The sequence below is a fragment of the Hydra viridissima genome, unplaced genomic scaffold (assembly GCF_058129835.1).
Source record: "Hydra viridissima isolate aposymbiotic clone 2 unplaced genomic scaffold, HvirCarnegie_v1 scaffold_1, whole genome shotgun sequence".
NCBI classification, from domain to species: domain Eukaryota; kingdom Metazoa; phylum Cnidaria; class Hydrozoa; order Anthoathecata; family Hydridae; genus Hydra; species Hydra viridissima.
This window is the reverse complement of record NW_028324300.1, coordinates 31,178,737-31,198,372: the sequence shown is the minus strand read 5'-3', so window position 1 is coordinate 31,198,372 and position 19,636 is coordinate 31,178,737. Positions and strand designations below refer to the sequence as shown.

Genomic DNA, 19,636 nt, shown 5'->3' with positions numbered 1-19,636 from the left:
TTAAACGCATGCGTACAAATTTACATAAGAAATTAACCAGCCCGTTTGCCGAGATCTCGGCAAAAAACAGTGAGAACTCGGCAAACGGGCTAGCTCGTTTATTCATATAAACGCAAAATAAAATTAAGTTAAAATATTGATGACGTCGATATCTCGGTAAACGGGCTGGCTCGTTTGCCGAGCCAGCCCGCTTTCCATATAAACAGGCCCTAGCTCGGCACATTAATAACAGTCAATTAAGAAAATAATTAAACAAGAAAAAGCAGTATCTTTCAGTTTCTGTTGCAACTGATATTTAAATGCCATGTTTGCATAGGCGCAAATCCTCAAACTTGGCCAAATGACAAGATTGGGTGTAAATCGTAAAAATTAATGGCACAGCTGTATCATAGCATATTTAAACTCTGAATAGTGATTTAGAAACCTACGGAATTCTGAAAAGAAATAAACCTTAGTCTATTGCAATAAGGAGATAACGTTGATCCTAGTATATTCTTACTATGTTCAACTACATACTAGTACACTCATGTTTAGCCATATCAAATGTTTTTACCCTGCTACAATAGCACTAATAAAAACAGTTTAAATTTTTCAATCAGTAACTAACTTAACTTAATTACTGATTGGTAAAATTATAAAAAAAAAAAAGGTTTTATTGACATAGAAATATTTAAATAACTAAATTCTACACGAACGAGGCCATGAATATGCTTTTACTATTTATTACTATTTGTATAATTATTGATGCTTAGCAGCCAATTTATCTTTCAGACTTTGAGGCATTTCTGGAGGTGGTGGTCGTGGAATACGGAAAGCTACTTTAACACTATCATAAATAAACCATTGCAGAGCTGTTAACGTACCTATCATTATAATACGAGGGCCAAGACCAGCCCACAAACCTGTGTCAAAGAAAAAGTCATATATTAAAAAATAAAATTTTGATGACATAAAAATTGAGACTTTTAAAATATCATAAGATATAAAAGAAATACATTTAAAATATGTAAAAGAAAAAGGAACATCAAATCTAAAACAACTTAAAGAATGTTTTAACAAAAAAAGACCTTTCATTCCTAACTCTTTTGCAGCTTGAATAGGAGTACTGCCAACACTATTATTTAACTTTGAAACAACAGTATCAGCAGGATGAGACACCACAGCACAGAAAACACCAGCAATGTACCCTGCTGCAAACGTAACAACTAACTGTTCTGACTTGGTGCATTCACTACGGGGTTTTGGTACAACATATTTGTAAAGTGCCTCAACAGTACGTTCAAAGCATGCAAATTTCATCATTGTATATGGTATTTGTCGCATCCAAAGAGGAGGCAAACCTTTGTAAAATCTATTGTTTAAAAACAAAACAATCAAAACCTCAATATTTGAACTTTTATAAGAAAAACATAAGAAAAATAATCTCTTGCAATCATGAGTTACTTAAAAAGCAGATCCAATCATTAATAAGAAATATATTTCAAAAAATTTGTTTTTTAAAAGCATAAAACAATGATTTTTTTTTATAACACTTTTTACTAGTACTTGCCACAATCATTTTTGCTGTAATTTTGTTCTAATTCATAAATAAGAAAGCAAAATTTAAAACAAAAAAACAAATGTCATACCCCACTAGACCTTCAGCAGCATAAAGTTTTGGAAGACCTTGTCCTAATGTCTTAGCAAATCCTGGAGAGGTCTGCATTCTAACTTTCACAGCTTCCATTGGAGCAAGAGCAATATCAGCAAAAAACTCAGCACTAGCAGAAGCAGCAAGATATAAGGAAGTTCTGTATATGTAAGAGTTTTCCTCACCAATCATACTACTGTAGACATTTTTGAAAACTTCATAAAATCCAAACTTACATAACCCTTGCATAGAATAACCAATTAAAGTTGGAGCCCAACCTAATGAGAGACCACGAACTCCCTCTTCTGCAACAGTAACACGAAAGCCATTTAAAATACTTTTGTATTTAGCACGATCAACCTTAAATTGAATTTAAATAAAAAATTTTAAAATATTTTTAAATAACTTTGTAAATAAATAGTTGGCAAATAATCACTTAAGTATATAGTCAACAGCAGTTGACATTTGACTTAATTACTTATTGTAAGTTTATCATTATAAATAATTAAAAGCTGTTAAATTACTAAATCAGGATTCATTCATTTATTTTTTCTATTTGCTGCTTCTTATGGTAAATGATTCTAATTATTTACAACTTAATTTAAGAATAAATTATATCTACAACTTGTCTAGACACTGATAAAGTTATGGATTTATATAACATCTTCTCTTAATTTCTTTCAAAGTCCAGGAATGTAATATCAATTGAATAATCACCAAATACTTGAATAATTATACTTAATGCTTCAGGTAAGTTAGTAAGAGACTTTTTTATTGTTTACAAAACCATTTTGTTCGAATTATCATTTAGAAGTTTTCATAGTTTCATTAATGTTTTCCATCACATCACATATGATTGAATGATACAGACCAATAATTTGTTAATTTTATTTTTTTCAACTCACTTATATTATGGAGTTATATTTGTATGTAACCATAAAATTGACAATATATGATTTAAACTATTGATCAAATACTTTTGATAATTTTGAAAATTTAACAATATAAACTCTGTAGGCATTCCTTTACTCTTGGATGCAATTTATCTACACCTGATGATTTCTTTACGCTCAATTATAAGCAATTTACAGTTTTTTTTTTCTAAATAATGGTATATTAGATCAAGTGAATTCTCTGCAAAATTAACTATTTCTTACTGAACTTGTTTTTCAAATACAGACCTGGTTGTTACTCCTTTAAAAAGATTAATTTCAGCAACAGCATGCAAAATAGTTATTCAAGCACTATGAAATATGTATATATCAAAATTTTAAAAGTATAACATGGTTTTTTAAATCAGTACCCATTAATTAGAATAACCTAAAATGTTTTTTAGAAACCATACATAGAGAATTTGTATTTAAATGGAAATTCCACAAGTAGAAAAGCTACTAGAGCATTTTTCTTGCTCAGTTCTTATATTAACATTTGAAGCTGTCATATTTTCCTTATCTTTTGTTTCATATTACTATTTACTGCATAACTTTGATCTATTTCAAGAGAAATTATTTTAACTGCTTTCTGTATTATTTGATTTTCCAAAAAGAATTATAAATTATAATCAGAGAATATGTTAAAAGTTTCAATTAAAAAAAATTTAATTATATAAAATCAAATTAAATATTGCCTTTTGTTTTACAATTGAGAAGTATAACATAAAATGATAAAAATATGCTTCAAATATTTATAAATTGGCAAATTCATGGAACAAATATTGGTTTGCAAAGCATGTTTCCTAGAGTGCTTCTTGTCTGGACAATCTTTTTGAAAACTCCAGCAGTAAGCCTGCAATCATGTGTCCCACCAGCCTTGATACCTCACTTCCATAACCATAACATTTTGATGAAAGCAATCAAATACTCATTAACCATCTCACTGAATGGTTTTAATGTTTATCACATTGAGAGAGTAAATTTTACAAATTTACTCTCTCAATGTAATAAACATTAAAACCATTAGGCATACAATTTCTCAACGAAATGGAGATAAAAATCATTGGACAATATAATCTCTCAATGAAATAGACATCAAAACTTTGATGTTAGTTACATATATTCATAGTTTTTTAGTAATTTTTTAAATTGTAATTAAAATTTGCTCCATTTAAAACAATAACAACCAAGTTGCAAAGTATCTAAGGCTTTTTTAAAGCAACTAGACAGCTAGCAGCAAGCTATGCAAACATAAATGATTACCCTGTGTCAAAACAAGTATCCTTGGCATATTAAATTGCTTTTTGGTATTTGAATACTAGAGTTTATTCCATGTCAAATATTCTAAGTTGGCACTCGTATGCCTCCGTATGCCAGAGATATCTAGCAAAAAACTGAGAAAAACCTGCTGCAAAACAAAATGTTGAAATAGTTTGGATAATTCTACAATTTTATGTAAAATTCAATCGGAATTTTAATTAAACCCTAGCAGTAAAATTTTCACAAAACTGGTATACTAAATTTCCTACAAAATTATAAAACAAATTACTTTATATAACTGCATATAATACTATACACATTATAGAATAGTTAGTTATATTTTAGTTATTGATTTTTTAAGACTTAATTTTCCTTCAACTTTGAGTTTACATAAACCAGTATAAACGTTTAAACCATGGAATTGACTTTAACAAAGTTCAACTTTCTTGTTTTGTCCTTTTAAACATGATATTGAACAGTAAGAATTTCTACACTGTTTGAAGAAAAGATGAATTGCAGTTGATTATTTTCATGTTCACAGACTTAATGAAAAGCTGTTAAGATTAAATTTTAAAAAAGTAGGACTAAAAAAATTTAGTTTTCAAGTGAGTCTTTTGGATAATAATAAAAAAACTTATTATGTATATCATCACATTTTATTGAGATATTATAACAAAAACTACCCCAAAAACCAATACTTGCAGTCACATTATCTATATACATAGTGGTGATTGGACATTTGTAACATTTTTTAAAAATATTTGTATACTTCTATTTTATTAAGACAAAAACAAACATTTATCTTATGTTTAATCTTTTTATTATATACTTTCTAACAAAATTCAACACCATCATTTTACAATAGCAAAAATAAGCATGACATTTCAAAAGTAAATATTAATTTTTTCACCTGAATTCGACATTTGACAAGATCGAGTGGAACAACAAGGGTATGAGTTAAACCACATGATACAATACCTCCCAAACCACACAGAGCATAATACTTTGAAGACCCAAATTCACAACTATAGTCTATATATAAAAGAATTTTTACAAAAATATGATATAATTCTATAATCATCTTAAACAATATATATAGTAAAAGAAACACAAGTAGGTTTATAAAATCTTGTTCAACAAATAAAAAATATAACTTAACATTGAGGTTTAAGACTCAATTGTTGTTTTAAATAATGGGCTTCACGTCTACAAAATCTATGCTTTAAACATTTTAATAAAAGATGAACCCTAAATGGTGAACTAAATTGAGCATGTAAAATGTAATTTGTGGAATAAATTTTTATATTTCAGTTTTAAAATTGTATGAACCAATAACGATAAGAAAGATAAGTCTCAAATATACAAATAAAACAATAAAAATTAATTCATGGTATTATTAACGCTCAAAAATATGTTAACACTGATGAACTACAAAAGAGTAAGTTAATTACTTTCTGAAACAGCTGGCATTAAAGCGTTTCGAGGTCCTTTAACGGATTTCATTTCAGAGGCTGAACAACTGGCAGTAGTAAAAAAGCTATTGAATACATCAGACTTGGCTACTTCTGCAAATTTAGAAAACATTTTGTCGAATGATTTTTAACTGTACTTTAGCAAATGGGTGTTATGTGCTACCGTTTATTCCGGAAAGACTTGACACTTTTCTCGCCTACCTCATTACAGCTGCGGACATGTTCTAACGCATCCGCATAAAATTAATTCTCTCTCAATTTTAATTCTTGTGGATGCTTGACCACGACTTAAACCTGTTTTTTTTTGTTGTTGTTGTTGTTTTCCGCTGCCAATCTAGGAAGGACTATCATGAAAATCTTTTATGGGGATACTGTTTTCTTTTTGATGATGAAATTACAGAAGTTAGGAAAACATTTTTTTCCATAGAAAATAATTTTGAAAGTATCATAAATAAAATTAGATTTCTTCCGGAATTATAACCTGTCTGAGCATACATTGAAGTTATCAACACACGCCAAGCTGTAAAAAAATAACAACTTTTATACTTTGATTTCTTATTTAAAAAAGCTTTTAATGAGGTGGTGAAAAAGATTGCCTCAGCACAGTTTTTTTGTACAATAAAACACACTTGGCTTTATTATTCTTGATTTGAAGGCTAAGTTTGACTCCTTTGAACATAAGGTTTACCAACTTAATGAGAAAAATAAGTTTCAAGATTAATTCAGCGAATGCAGAAAAAGATAGTAATTAAAAGACTATATGCAAGATTCCAGCGAGCTTTTAGAAATGTGTAGCGAAAAGTACTTTCCCACCCAACATGAGACGACTTTAAGACGTATGTAACTTATCTTTAACTCGTCTAGACGTCTGCAACTAGTTGAAGTTGAAGAACTAGAAGAACTAGTTGAAGAACTAGAAGAACTAGTTTATGACGGCTTTTCCACACCTCATTAAGACGTCTTCTGACAACCAGTTTAAGACGTCCGTAAGACATCTGAACAAGACGTCTTTCAGAATAACCAGTTTAAGACATCCGTAAGACATCTGAATAAGACGTCTGTCGGAACAACCAGTTTAACATGTCTGTAAGATATCTTAACAAGACGTCTTTCGGAATAACCAGTTTAAGACGTCTTTAACACATCTTAACAAGACATCTATCGGAACAACCAGCTTAAAACGTCTTTCGGTAAAACATTCATATTCGTCGGTTAACCTTTTTTGCAAAAAGGTTAACCGACGCGATACCGCTTAAATCATACTTAAGTAATAATATTTCATATTACTAAATTTAGTAATATAAAATATTATTACTTAAGTATGAATATGAATATTATGAATATTGTTTTCTGTTATAAAAATCAATTTTAAAATTACTTTAGTAATATTATTTTAAAGTTGTTTTTTATAATAGGTAATATGTAAATTTTTTATTTATAAATAGTGACATATGTAAGCAACTAAAATCAGTTTTATGTAAGTTGAAAGTTAAACTTAAGTTAAACGTTACCATGTAAAAGATATTTACGAAAAAAAAGGATAAGGTAACTAAAATATATACAAAACACATATAAATCAAAATAAAATATATTTTCAAAATAAATTATTTTGAATCGAATCATAAATAAATTGGATTGGCTAAACATCCGAGGTTTTCTGGGCATTGGTCTTTGTACTTCACATGAATAACGAAGACCAATGTGTGTAACATCTAAAAAATAGTATAAAATTAAATTTTGACATATCAATAATTACAATATAGTATAAATCATAGCGTAGTTAGGTTACTGATAAACAACTTTTATTAAAGGTGACATTATTGTTATTAATTGTGCAATTAATGAAGTGTATGCACCTCCAGCCGATATAGACTTTCAGCCGGAAGAGTAAACCTTTTTATATAATTACTAATTAAATAAAAAGTTACTTTGACATTTTGGATCAGGATGTGCACTGTCACAATCGTTTGCATCCATAGCATTATTACATTTCTTGTATTCAACAGCCCCTATAAAAACTTCGTTGCATAGCCTCTTCTTTATTAATGGTTGTGTGTTTTGATCCAACACATTCAAAAGTACCTAAATAAAATTGGTTTTATATATCTTTAAATGCCATCCCATCCATAATTTAAAGAATACATTGGAAAAACTCTAACCAAGGATTCATACATACATACATACATACATACATACATACATACATACATACATACATACATACATACATACACACATACATACATACATACATACATACATACATACATACATACATACATACATACATACATACATACATACATACATACATACATACATACATACATACATACATACATACATACATACATACATACATACATACATACATACATACATACATACATACATACATACATACATACATACATACATACATACATAAATACAGAGACAGTTGCAGATTAAGACGTTTCAGGGCCCAGGGCTATTTTTAAAGACTCCATCTGTTATATATAGCTTTTTTTTTTTTTGAAGTAATGGTTTTAAATAACAATTGTAAAAACAATATATCATAAATACTTATACTTTTAGCATTTCGCCTAGCAGCTCTGCCACCATTCTTATTCTTTGCATTATGCAAAAAACCTTATGATGCGCAACTCAACAGCATTTCGAGTTTCATTTGGAAATTTAGTCAAAATACAGTCCTTTACAAATTTCTCCAACTTCACTGGAAGTTTTAATTTTCCATTTTTTCCACTTCGATTAACTTGTTTTGCAAAATCAATTGATAAAAGAAGATTTAGCAAATGCTGGCAAAGATCATTTGCATCACGGCCACCCTCTTGAAGTAGCCACTGAAATATTTCTTCAGATAAAACAATATCTGCATTTGCTAAATCATCAGGTGTAAAAAATAAAGGAACTTTTCTTTGTACACTTTCATATGATGGTACTGCTTTCAGAGTTGAGTTTGTCAAGCTGTCCAGCCGTTGTGAAATTAAAGCTAATTTTTGCAAAATGACAGCTTGACCATATCGAACAGCTTGCACTGTGTCAGAATCAATGCCTGCATCATTGCAAAGAACATTAAGCTCATTGAGCACTGCATGAGTACTATTTGCTCGTGCTTTTTTTGGACCAACTGAAGCTGATGCTGACACTTTGTCTTTCAAAGGTTTACAAAAATTTGAAATGTTAGGAGGTGAAACTTGTGATTGGTTTTTATCAACATGTTGTTTAGAAGAAATTTGGGTAGATATATGCATTGGAACTAAAGGTGGAGAACAAAGTGGAGATAGTGGCTCGTTACTTTCAATATTCAGTGGTTTAAGAAACCGTGCTGTAAAGGCATCAGAGTCAGTTCCATTGGTTAAGTTTTCCAACGGTTGCAAAGGCATGCGTTTATTAGGACGAACTCTAAATAAATTATCAACAGAATTTATTATCAAATTTTCTTAAAAGGTGTTTATAAAATCTAATTTTTTAAATTTCTTTTAAGAAATTTTTTTAAATTTCTTAAAAGAAATTTAAAAAATTGGACTTTATAAATACCTGAACTTTATGTACTTCATTAATCTCTGGGCACCAAACTTTTTAACTTTAACTGCATGTCTTAAACTGTTTATAGTTTGATGACAACTGTCTTCATTTGGAACAACTTGCAGAAGACAAGCATCAAACGGTTCGTCTTTCCACACAGCTTGAATACAAACAACATGATCAATTGGCAATGAATTCCAATCGTCAATTGAGTAGTCTTCATAGTCTTAGAGCATGATGTCTTGTTCATTTACTATATCCACGTGCTTATCATCAAAACATAATATGTATTTCATCTTCACACACACATACATTTATATATATATAAATATATATATATATATATATAAATATGTATATATATATATATATATATATATATATATATAAACACACACACACATGAAGACCTCAGTGGAAAAACCAGCGTTGTCACATTTTTCTTATTTTGAGATAATCAATTTTTAAAGTTCAAAACGTTCTTTAAAATTTAATTTATACACTGCTTTTTAGTTTTATGTATATGTATAGATTAACTATATTTATATCAGATTATTTCTTAAAAATAAATATTTTTTCAATGTTTTTTTCGGAAACTAAAGTTCATTATCAATAAATGGACATCACTGACATTTTCCTTGGAATTTTTAAGTGGCGCAATTACTATTTTTAGCCCATCTTTTTTGTTTAAAAACAAAACAATATCTTAAAAATGGGCTCTTAATGATGTAAGGGGCCTCAAAAGACAGTTGACCTTGCTGTTTCTTCAGCTAATTTTTTTTTGTTATCCCACTGAAACGTCTATGGGAAGTTATTACATTTTGTTAACATCTATTGTGGAGCAATAGATTTTTTTTATCTAACAAAGTCAAACTAATTAAAACATAAATTTTAACACAAATTAATCAGAAACATTACTATACATGAAATTAATGAGACCAACATGAAATTAATGAGACCAACATGAAATTAATGAGAAACATAACCATAACTAAAATATATTTTTCTAATCAGTATCTGAATCTTCTGATGCCGAATCTTGTGTTTCTGTGTTTGAAGTAACAAGATTATCAAAAAAACTGTGATTATCAGGTTTACATAGACGCTTCAGAACTTGTAAGTTGTTATACTTGGCAGTACTTATTGGTAGAACTAAGGAATACATATTAAACTGATTGAGTGCAGTTTCTGTTTGATTATTTTGTCTACATTTTACCAAAGCAGTATTTTCAATATTGCCATTCCAGTTGTTACAAAAGAGAAGCAGTGCAGGGTGTATATCTTGAATGACAAGTTCTCTGACTGGTCGAGTTTTTATCGGACATGCGCACTTATAATATTGTTTCAAGTAATCAGAAAATCTGAAAAAATTTACATTGAAAAAATTTACAACATTAAAAGGTGAAGGTTTTTTTCTGCAATTCTTAAGAATCTGACGCCAATCCTCAGGAATTTCAACATTAGCCTTTATATTAACATTTGCCATGTCACGATCGCATTCCATATAGGAATGACCTCGTATAGGAAATGACACTTTAATACATTAAAAATGTTTTTGAAAGTGAACCATCCAATGCAAAAAACGAAACACAGTGTAATTTTTGTTTTGTCCTGCACATCCATTGCAAAAAAAATGTAATTCAAGGACTGTGTCAGAAAGATGATTAATGATAAAATGATAAAGCATAGAGCAAACATCATCAGCTCCCTTTTTTCTTGTTGTTTCATCGTATGTATAAAGAAATACTTCATCACTGGATAGGATGTGTATATTAAATGATAACAATTTAAGCTGTCTTCGGTAATACACATCGTTACTTGATTTATTAGGCAAGGGTAAATTCTTCTGAAAATCAAAAGCAATAGCTTCAAACATCTCTGAGTTTTTTGCTTGTTTTTTTGCATCTGACTTTCTGTTATAAAATACAGCAGCTTTTTTTGTGTGAAAATCATGCTCTGTTTCAAGATCTTTTTTCTTTTTATTAAGTTTGATAATATCTTGACCAACTGCATTTAAAAGCTCTTGGTCAGTGTGTTTTATATTTACAATGAACTCATCACAAGCTAAACAAGTTTCTTTTCGTGGAAAGCCAAACCCAATATTAAATTTATTGTTAAAAACTACTCTGTATGTTTTGTATCCTAATTTGCATGTTTGAATAGTTCAAAAATTTTAGAGACATTTAGATCTTCAGATAAGTAAATCTTTTTAGTTTTTCCAATAGCATAATGAGATAACCTTCCTCTGAAATAAGATATATGTTTTTGGATAGCTTCACTGTCACTTTCGGTTATTTTGTGTGGCCGATTTTTATGCTTGCCTTTACCATCAATTGGAGGGCGAACTAAAAGAACAAAATGACATAATATTCATATACACAAATATATATATATATATATATATATATATATATATATATATATATATATATATATATATATATATAGTTTAGTTCAAAACTTAAAATGTTATAAATAACTTCTTTAGCTATTTACTAACCAGTTGTAGCAACTGATTTCCTTATTGATTCGATCCTAGCTTTTGTAATTCCGAAAAAAGACATCATAGCTTTAATGCAGATTGGAACTTCGATAGCTGATTGTGCTCTTTGCACCCTTACACAATAAGAATATGAAAAATTGTGTAAGTAAGTTTTATCTGCATTCTGTCGTGGTCTTCTTTTGTTAATGTTTTGGATTTTTATTAGTGTGGATAAGTACGCGTCCTGACTATTTTTAGATGAATATTCATTAAAGTTCTTAATTAGTTCGTTCCTTTCCTCACTACTAATATTTTTAAAACATGCAAGTCGAATACAATAACAGTCTGCCCCAATAATGTGGCTCGATAAATTGTGTATTTTTTTTCTATTTTTGGAATTAATATTAATCTTTCTTTTTCTTGATTTTTCTGTAACCACCGGACTATCATTACAAGCCATTTTGTTTTTTGTTTATTTTTTTCCGCGGCTTTTTTTTCAACCAATACTTGAGGTATTAAGGAATCACGTGGTTTCGTAAACTATAAAAACTTCGGACAACGCAGGTTATTCCAAATGAAACCCTTGACATCACCGATTGTTCCATTTGATCATGTTTAATTTTATCCTCTTTTTTAATGAGTGGACTAGTTTTTTGTACTTGGTAATTAAAATAAAAGATGAAATAAGATATGCTTGCTTGAAAAATAATAGTTTCTCACAAATTTCAAAAATGTGACATCGCTGGTTTTTCCACTGAGGTCTTCACATATATATAAACACACGTATACAGAGTGTTAGTCAGGAATATATTTTACACCAGGATATTGGGAATATTTATTATTGCTCACAAAATATTAAAATTTTTTATTGATCTTGTCCCATTACTATATTGAAAAAAAAAGATCATGAAGTTTTCGAAATTTTAAACCAATTAGAAATTCAATGATATAAGGAGTGTTTAACATCCTGGTTAACACCATGACAGGCTTGTTAACACCCTGATTATATTTGTTAATACAATTATTCTCAAATATGTGCTTGTTGCAACAACAACAACAAAAAATAGTTATTTTCAAAAACAGAAAAAATAAATTTATTATTAATAAATAAAAAATAGAGGAAAATACATTATAAGAAATATACCATAATATAAATGTTACATACTAAGACATAGTTTGAATTACAATATGGAATAATGATAAATCTTTGCTTATACGGATAACAAATACACTTATTTACAGGAGCTAAATTCTTCAAATGTGTTGTAGATTTAAAATAAATACCCATACCAAGAGAAGAAGATTCATAAGATCCAATTGTATACAGATTTTTATGCAGCTTTAAAATATAGTTAGAAACTAAAATAGTTGGGCCACTCAATACATTTGTAATCAAAATATTTCTTTGTGATGTAATACAACAATTGTCTGGCGGTTTACAATTAAAAGAAAGAGGCATTTCTCTTTCAGTTATAGAATGACTACGGATATTTCTAATATTACTTAAATGATGAGGAAATATGCTAGATGTAGCTTTAGTTTTACGTTTTAAAATTGATAATTTTCAAAATGAAATTTTGAAAAGTAGTCAATAGGCTGTTAATATAAATTAACAAAATATGTTAAATGTAGCAAAACATGAAAATTATACGACATACACTTTGGTGTAAACAATTCTGGACATTTTGCAACAAAATGACTGATACACCCTTTAGCACAATCCATATAATCATTAAATCTGTTGGAACAAAGACAATACTTGAGACATTTGGTTTAAGCTTAATTTACAAGGAAGACGTGGATACTGAGAAACTGATGTAAAATAGAAAAAACATAATTTTTTACAAACACCAAGGCACACCAGATGCTGGTATTCTGGAGGAAATGAAGAATGTAAACCAATACCTGATATGGCAGCTAAAGGTGATAAAATAATTTGGTTATTTTCTTTCATATCATGATAACTAAAATCATTACGCATATCACAATTATTTTTTAAATATAAAGTTCGATGTTCAACAGTTTCACCCTCAACTTTACAATATGAACATCCAAGTTTTGCAGTATGGTACTTGATACCTTGAAGCATTGCTCTTGTAGGTGCATCTCAAGCAAAAATTATACTATTGATACCTTTAGACTTTAATATTGACAACTCATCACACAAATCTGTTATCAGAGTACACAGATCAGGTTTTACTGTACCGCAATAAACTGATACTGGTAATGGAAATTTGCTTTTAAACTGTGGAATATACAAGAGTATTGGCCATGCACAAAGCCCAGAGCTTTTAAAAAATGAAATCTATAGTCGATGAAACATTAGAAATACCTTTGTCAATACAGTACTTCAAATTTTCAATAATTGAAAAACGAAAAAAATTTCCTTCAGCTAATTTCGTAATATCTGTATTTTTAAACTGTGATTTTTTTTTGTCAATAAATAAATAGAGCTGGGAACATCAGGCACTCTAACTTTGATCAACAATTTTAAAAGATATAACATTGCACGATGACTAATATTAAAAGAAGTAAAAAACATAAGCAAATAATCTGCAATGGTTAAGATATTTTCTTTGAAGTCTTCTTTGGGCTCTGAAGCCTGATTATCATTGAAGTCTTTATACATATTTTGTTCAAAATCTTCTGATTCTGAATGCATACAATCTTCTTCATTTAAATATAAATCACTATCTGAATAATTTAAATTATTTTCATTGTTATGAAAACAAACATCAGATATAGAGAAATCGATAGGGAATAGGTCATCACTGTCAACTTGTGCACTACGATTTTTGTCTAAATGAAATATTAAACTACACAATAGCTATATAGTATAAAGTAAACTATTACAATTACAAAAAGATTAGATAAACTACAATATATTTTTATAGCATCAACTTTAAATGATATCAAACTTAGTTATAACGATATAAAACTTTAATTTTCTGTATCTTTATACCAAAGTTTCAGATTATTTATAGATAAATGATTTATATTTTTATTATTAATTTTATTAATATTATTAAATAATTATTTAGTATTTTTTACCAAGAATTGTTGTAAAAAACAATGACAATTTCAAATTTGCCCTTTGCCTATCAAAATGATTTGATGCCATCAATAAAATATAGAGATAGTTTATATAAATATAATAAGTAAAAATTAAGAAATATAATAACTTATGCCATAAATAAAACTAGCAACTAGCAACCCGTAATACGGGTTATGGTCGGTCTGTTACTCAATTTATAGGGGCTGCTTTCCACTATTCAAAGTTGCGAAACCTAAACTAATACCCTTTTAGAAAAACGCCTTCAAATTGAAAAAATTAAACCATTTGTAAAATTAAAATAAAAAGTATGCGGAGGTAAAATAATTTACTAATAATTTAACATTTGAGTAATTTACAACTGATATAGTTCATATCAGTGTAAGGCAGAACCATTTTCCTCGACATTACTAAATTCAAAACAATACGTTTTTAGTAACTAACACAAAATAATAACACTTCATCATACTTTAAATTGACGAAAAAGTAAGGCTAAATTCTTGTTATATTTTTTAAAACAAGAACTTTAATTAATAAGATTAATAAAAAGCACACGCAAGTTATGAGTTATTAATTTTTTGGTATCCCCTTGATACAAAAGTAATTAGAGCTGCCTGTATATAATGTGTGTACATAACATACATACATTTATATATATATATATATATATATATATATATATATATATATATATATATATATATATATATATACACACAAAATATATAATGTATTGTTATAGTATAATAATACAAATACTCTTGTTCGTTTGAGAGTGCTCGATACTATTGAATAATAGAGCAATATTTATTTATTTATTTATTTGTATAAAATGAATAAAATGAATAAAAACACCTTTTTATGGAACTCTGAGTTTCATGCCTTTCGGCAATCATCAGCCATAGTGTATATCGAAACTTAAAAACAATGATATATTATATATACTAGATGTCTAACTTCGATCCGAAATGTGAAGCCGTGGGAGCCATTTCTAATTCGGGCAAAAACGTGCATTTTTAACTTTTATTTCGCACGTCGCACAGTGGAGTATTTATGGTAAAAAGTTGATCAAAATTATTTTATGGCTTTTAACAATTAGATAAACAATTAAAAGCAGTTTGAAATCATAATATAATATTTAAAATGATTGTGCAGGTTTTTTTTTACTCAAAACACAGTTTTGCATATAAACCATACAAAAAGAAGTTTAAAAATAAAAAAATAAAAAAAAAAGCTAAACAACAATATAAACTGTTGAACTTCAATTAAAACATTAAATGCCTTAAGAGTAAAAATGTTTTAAAAAAATGATGCAAATACAAACAATTTAAACAAAAGGAAATATACAAATACACATACTATAAAGGTGAAATAAACCCTACTATAAAGGTAAAAACAACATAAAATAAAAAAATATACTTAAAAAACGATAAAAAATAAACATTAGTCTGATTCATTTTCGCTAGATGCCTCCTCTTCATATTGCTGTAGTTCGTTCAATGTTTCTGGTTGCAAGAACTCTAATGCCTCACTGGAAATAGCATTTCTTTTATTCTTGAGCCTCTTTCTGACACTGCTCAACAAAGGATCGGAACTTAACAGAAGTCTGTTTATGATATCCCTATTACAAATTTCTCTTGAAAATTTCCTCGAGAAATTCTGTCTATAATCACGGAAGTGCTTGTTTCAAGCCTCAGCCGCCTCTTCCGATAATTGACCAATAGGCAATATAGCTTGATCAATTATTGTGGCACCATGTCTCAATATCTTGTTCTGCTGTTAGTTCTGCAAACTTTTCAAAGTTTTTGATATCTATTTTATATCCACTTGACAAGGTTTCCAAAATGATACCACAATTTTTAATAAGTCCAATGTTAACTCCTGTAATGCAGGATGAGGTTTGAGGATCTGAGAAAAATCTTCTTGATGTATTGCCATCATTAGTATTCCCAAAACCTGCAGTTGGAATATCCAGCAGCACCCCTATTTTCTCTTTGAATTTGTTTTGAATGTTTTTTTTTTGTTTCAGCTACAATTATTTTATCATCTTGTGTTCTCGCTTGCCATTTTTTATGGGAATGTGGTATGATAAATGTAGTAAAGATTCGAAAAACCTAATCCTTGTATGCAATATCGATAAACCAAATTTAAGGGCATCTGGATTATCTATGTTTTTTATGGTTAAATTATTACAGTCTTTTGATGTTAGTCCACATATATAGCACCTCATAGTAGATGTCGTGTTGGTTGCAGCATTGCATACTTTTGCATCAACCATTGTAAATGCCAAGGTATGCTTTATATGTATAATACCGCCTAAAAACTTCGATATTTCAGTTTTTTTTTAGTTTTTTATTTGATCTTCTACATAGCAGATTTCTTCATTTGTTATGTCTTTAGTTTCATGGATAAAACAAATTCGAATCGGGCGACAATATCTTGTAGAAGAGGGCACAGGGTTTTGCCAAATAATCTTCTGGCTACCAATATGACATATAAGCCGTAGAGGCACAAATGAACTTTGAAAGATGTTAGAGTCACTATCTGTACTATTTTGGAATTTTCGTTTAAATGTTTGCTGCTGTGAGCCATCACAACCCCATTTTGATAACATTTCTAAATTGCTTCTTTCTTCTTCGTTTAAGGTTTCCAAAACTTCATCTAAATATTCACACAAGCGTCTAGTTGTGTGGTCTAGAATATGTGTAGTTTAATTTCACAACATGTTTCTGAAACTGTCATTGACTCTTGTGGAGGATAAAATTGTTTTTTTGATTCTTTCAAAAGCGAATAACATGGATAAATATTTTTATTAGCTGCATGAATTATTTCATATTGTCTCCTTGTCATATTGGCTTCCACAAAAATTGATAATGCTTCCGATGGTGTGTGTTTTTTTCTAACATTCCTCTGAATGGAATTGAAGTTTTCTATATATTTGTTTGCCTTTTCCGGTGAGCAGCTAATATCTTTCATTATTCTAGACGCATCACAATGTCCTGCATCACGCTGACTCATTTGGGCAGCATAGGTTGTGCATAAGATTATTGGTCTCTCAAAGCTTTTGTTCTACGCCTCTTGCTTGGCGAACTCAACAACTCGAAATCTTTTGATGGTCGACCAGGCCTTTTTATTATACAGGTGGGTAAACTTATGATACCATTGAGCCATAGTTCATTGTGCTTCAAAAAACGTTCTTCTATCTAGTTAGCAGCTATCCATTTTTGTTTAAAATGAAACTTGAAAGTATTTAAGGCGTTTTTTAGTGAACTTTGTTCATTTTCAGTACATTTTGTAATAATTTTGAGATGATCTTCTAAAAACACAAATTTGTCATCAATTTTTTTCTTTGGGCATTGTTTCATAACATCGTAGAGTTCTTTTCTAGTCATCTCTTTCACCATTGGTTGGGATTCTGAAAAAAAAAATGAAATAAGTTTTTATTCAAAAGACAACGTTTTTGTCGTATTATTTAATCAAAATTAAATTTTAAAAAATGGAAGATTTATGTGGAACATTTTATTTCAAAAATGCTAACTAGAATAACTAATGTTTAAGTTACATAAAAAATCTTTGCTAAATTCGGCTTAATTCATATACGAAAACAATTTTGAATATGGTATTTACAAAAAAAAATCTAACAATTTTAATCTCGAATATATATTTTAAAAAATCTCACTTTGTTAAGTAAAATGAAGAAACTACACATTTATTTTGTATGTACATACCTTCTTCTTCAACGTTCATCGTGATTTATTAAAGGTTTTACAGCATACAAGCTTAAATAATACTTTTAAAAGTTGTGTTTGACAGGAAGCGTAAAAAACAAATACAATGAGCTCACGCGAAGTCCGAGTTTAAACTTTTTTTATACCTGGAAGGGGGAGTGGGCAACACTAAAATTGTTGTTTAGTGATGTAGCCTTTATAAATCTTTCATGATATATAGTTAATAGTACACTTTTACAAGATTTTTGTAATCGACTTTTGATCGACTATTACTTTGAAATACTCCACTGTGCGGCGGTAAAAAAATTTCGGTAAAATGCGGTAAAATGCGGTAAAACGCGTAATACGCATTTTTACCGCAGTGCGGTAAAAATGCGTATTACGCACTTTTACCGTATGCGGTAAAAATGCGTATTACGCATTTTTACGTAAAAAAATTTTAAGCGTAAAAATGCGTATTACGCATTTTTACGCTTTCTTGTAACAGAAGACGGTAAAATTGCGTAAAAATGCGTAAAATCGGTAAAAATGCGTAAAAATGCGTAAAAATGCGTAAAATGTGTAAAAATGCGTAAAAACGGTAAAATTGCGTAAATACGGTAAAACTGCGTAAAAGCGGTAAAAATCGGTAATTTCGGTAAATTGTGATAAAAGTTTGTATAAGCGGTAATTATTATGGTAAAAAATTACTTTGTTTTTATCAAGTCAGATAGTTGTTAAATAATTAATTACCCTCTAAAATTAAATTAGTCTCCTATATAAGCTTGACAAAAGTCAAGAAAGACTACCAACCTCAAAGTTCTTCAGTGATCTGATTAGTATACCAAAATCACTACCGAATCAAACCATCTTCAAGAAACAATGTCTCTTTGGAATTATTTTACCAAGCTAGACAGAGAAGAGGATAACATCTCTGGCTCTGGCAGAAAATCAGGATTTGCTGAGTGCAATAAGTGCAAAAAAGTGATTAAGCTGTCTCAAGGTAGCACCAGTGGAGTTAAAGCTCATTTAAAGTAAGTGTTTTACTCTTACTATAATTTAGTATATTTTAAACCACTGATCTCAAAATATAACTAGATAGCGTATTCTATTGTTGTTTTCGAAAAAATATTGAAGCAAAAATTGGCCTTAAATATTTTTTAAAGTTTACAAACAAATTTTTAAAAAGTTTATAGAAATGAAATGATTTTAAAAAAATTAGACAATTAAAGAAATTGTTTATTTAAATGTTAAAGTTCAAAATATTCGATATAATTTTTTTATGTGCAATTTACGATTAAATTAATATTTATGTATAACTTATGTACCTTTTAGTTCTTAGTTACCCAATACAGTGTGCTAGAAGGTTGATAACACAACTGAATGGTAAGCGGCAGTGGTGTCTACCTACAATTTTGACAAATTTTATATTTTCAATAACGCAACATGCAGTTGTGCTACTAACCTTCTCAGGGCGTGTCTAGGGGATGTCTGCTACGTCGTTGGACATACCCAAAATATGTATCTTTATATATTTTTTCACAACTTCAATATTTTGAATAAATATGATGCG

General features: G+C 29.0%; 2 protein-coding genes and 3 pseudogenes across 4 annotated transcripts; all 5 read right to left on the bottom strand.

The window, feature by feature from the left end:
• Positions 1–650: 650 nt before the first annotated feature.
• Positions 651–5,524, bottom strand: LOC145192127 (solute carrier family 25 member 3-like). Its single transcript, XM_090099246.1, has 5 exons — positions 5,274–5,524; positions 4,733–4,854; positions 1,629–1,990; positions 1,068–1,351; positions 651–902 (listed from the first exon to the last, which is right to left on the bottom strand). The coding sequence occupies exons 1-5, from the start codon at positions 5,404–5,406 to the stop codon at positions 739–741; spliced, it is 1,065 nt and encodes a 354-aa protein (XP_089955372.1). The 5' UTR covers positions 5,407–5,524; the 3' UTR covers positions 651–738.
• A 2,284-nt stretch (positions 5,525–7,808) lies between these two features.
• LOC149894508 (uncharacterized) lies at positions 7,809–9,022 on the bottom strand. The gene is made up of 2 exons (XM_090066537.1): positions 8,835–9,022; positions 7,809–8,699 (listed from the first exon to the last, which is right to left on the bottom strand). Exons 1-2 carry the CDS (start codon positions 8,852–8,854, stop codon positions 7,913–7,915), a joined length of 807 nt encoding a protein of 268 aa, XP_089922663.1. The 5' UTR covers positions 8,855–9,022; the 3' UTR covers positions 7,809–7,912.
• A 695-nt stretch (positions 9,023–9,717) lies between these two features.
• Positions 9,718–11,773, bottom strand: LOC149894507 (uncharacterized; annotated as a pseudogene). Its single transcript, XR_016455881.1, has 2 exons — positions 11,323–11,773; positions 9,718–11,167 (listed from the first exon to the last, which is right to left on the bottom strand). The product of XR_016455881.1 is annotated as an uncharacterized LOC149894507 (transcript).
• Positions 11,774–12,189: 416 nt separating this feature from the next.
• LOC149894506 (uncharacterized) lies at positions 12,190–14,807 on the bottom strand (annotated as a pseudogene).
• A 666-nt stretch (positions 14,808–15,473) lies between these two features.
• LOC149894505 (uncharacterized) lies at positions 15,474–18,384 on the bottom strand (annotated as a pseudogene). Its single transcript, XR_016455906.1, has 2 exons — positions 18,085–18,384; positions 15,474–17,771 (listed from the first exon to the last, which is right to left on the bottom strand). The product of XR_016455906.1 is annotated as an uncharacterized LOC149894505 (transcript).
• Positions 18,385–19,636: the final 1,252 nt, after the last annotated feature.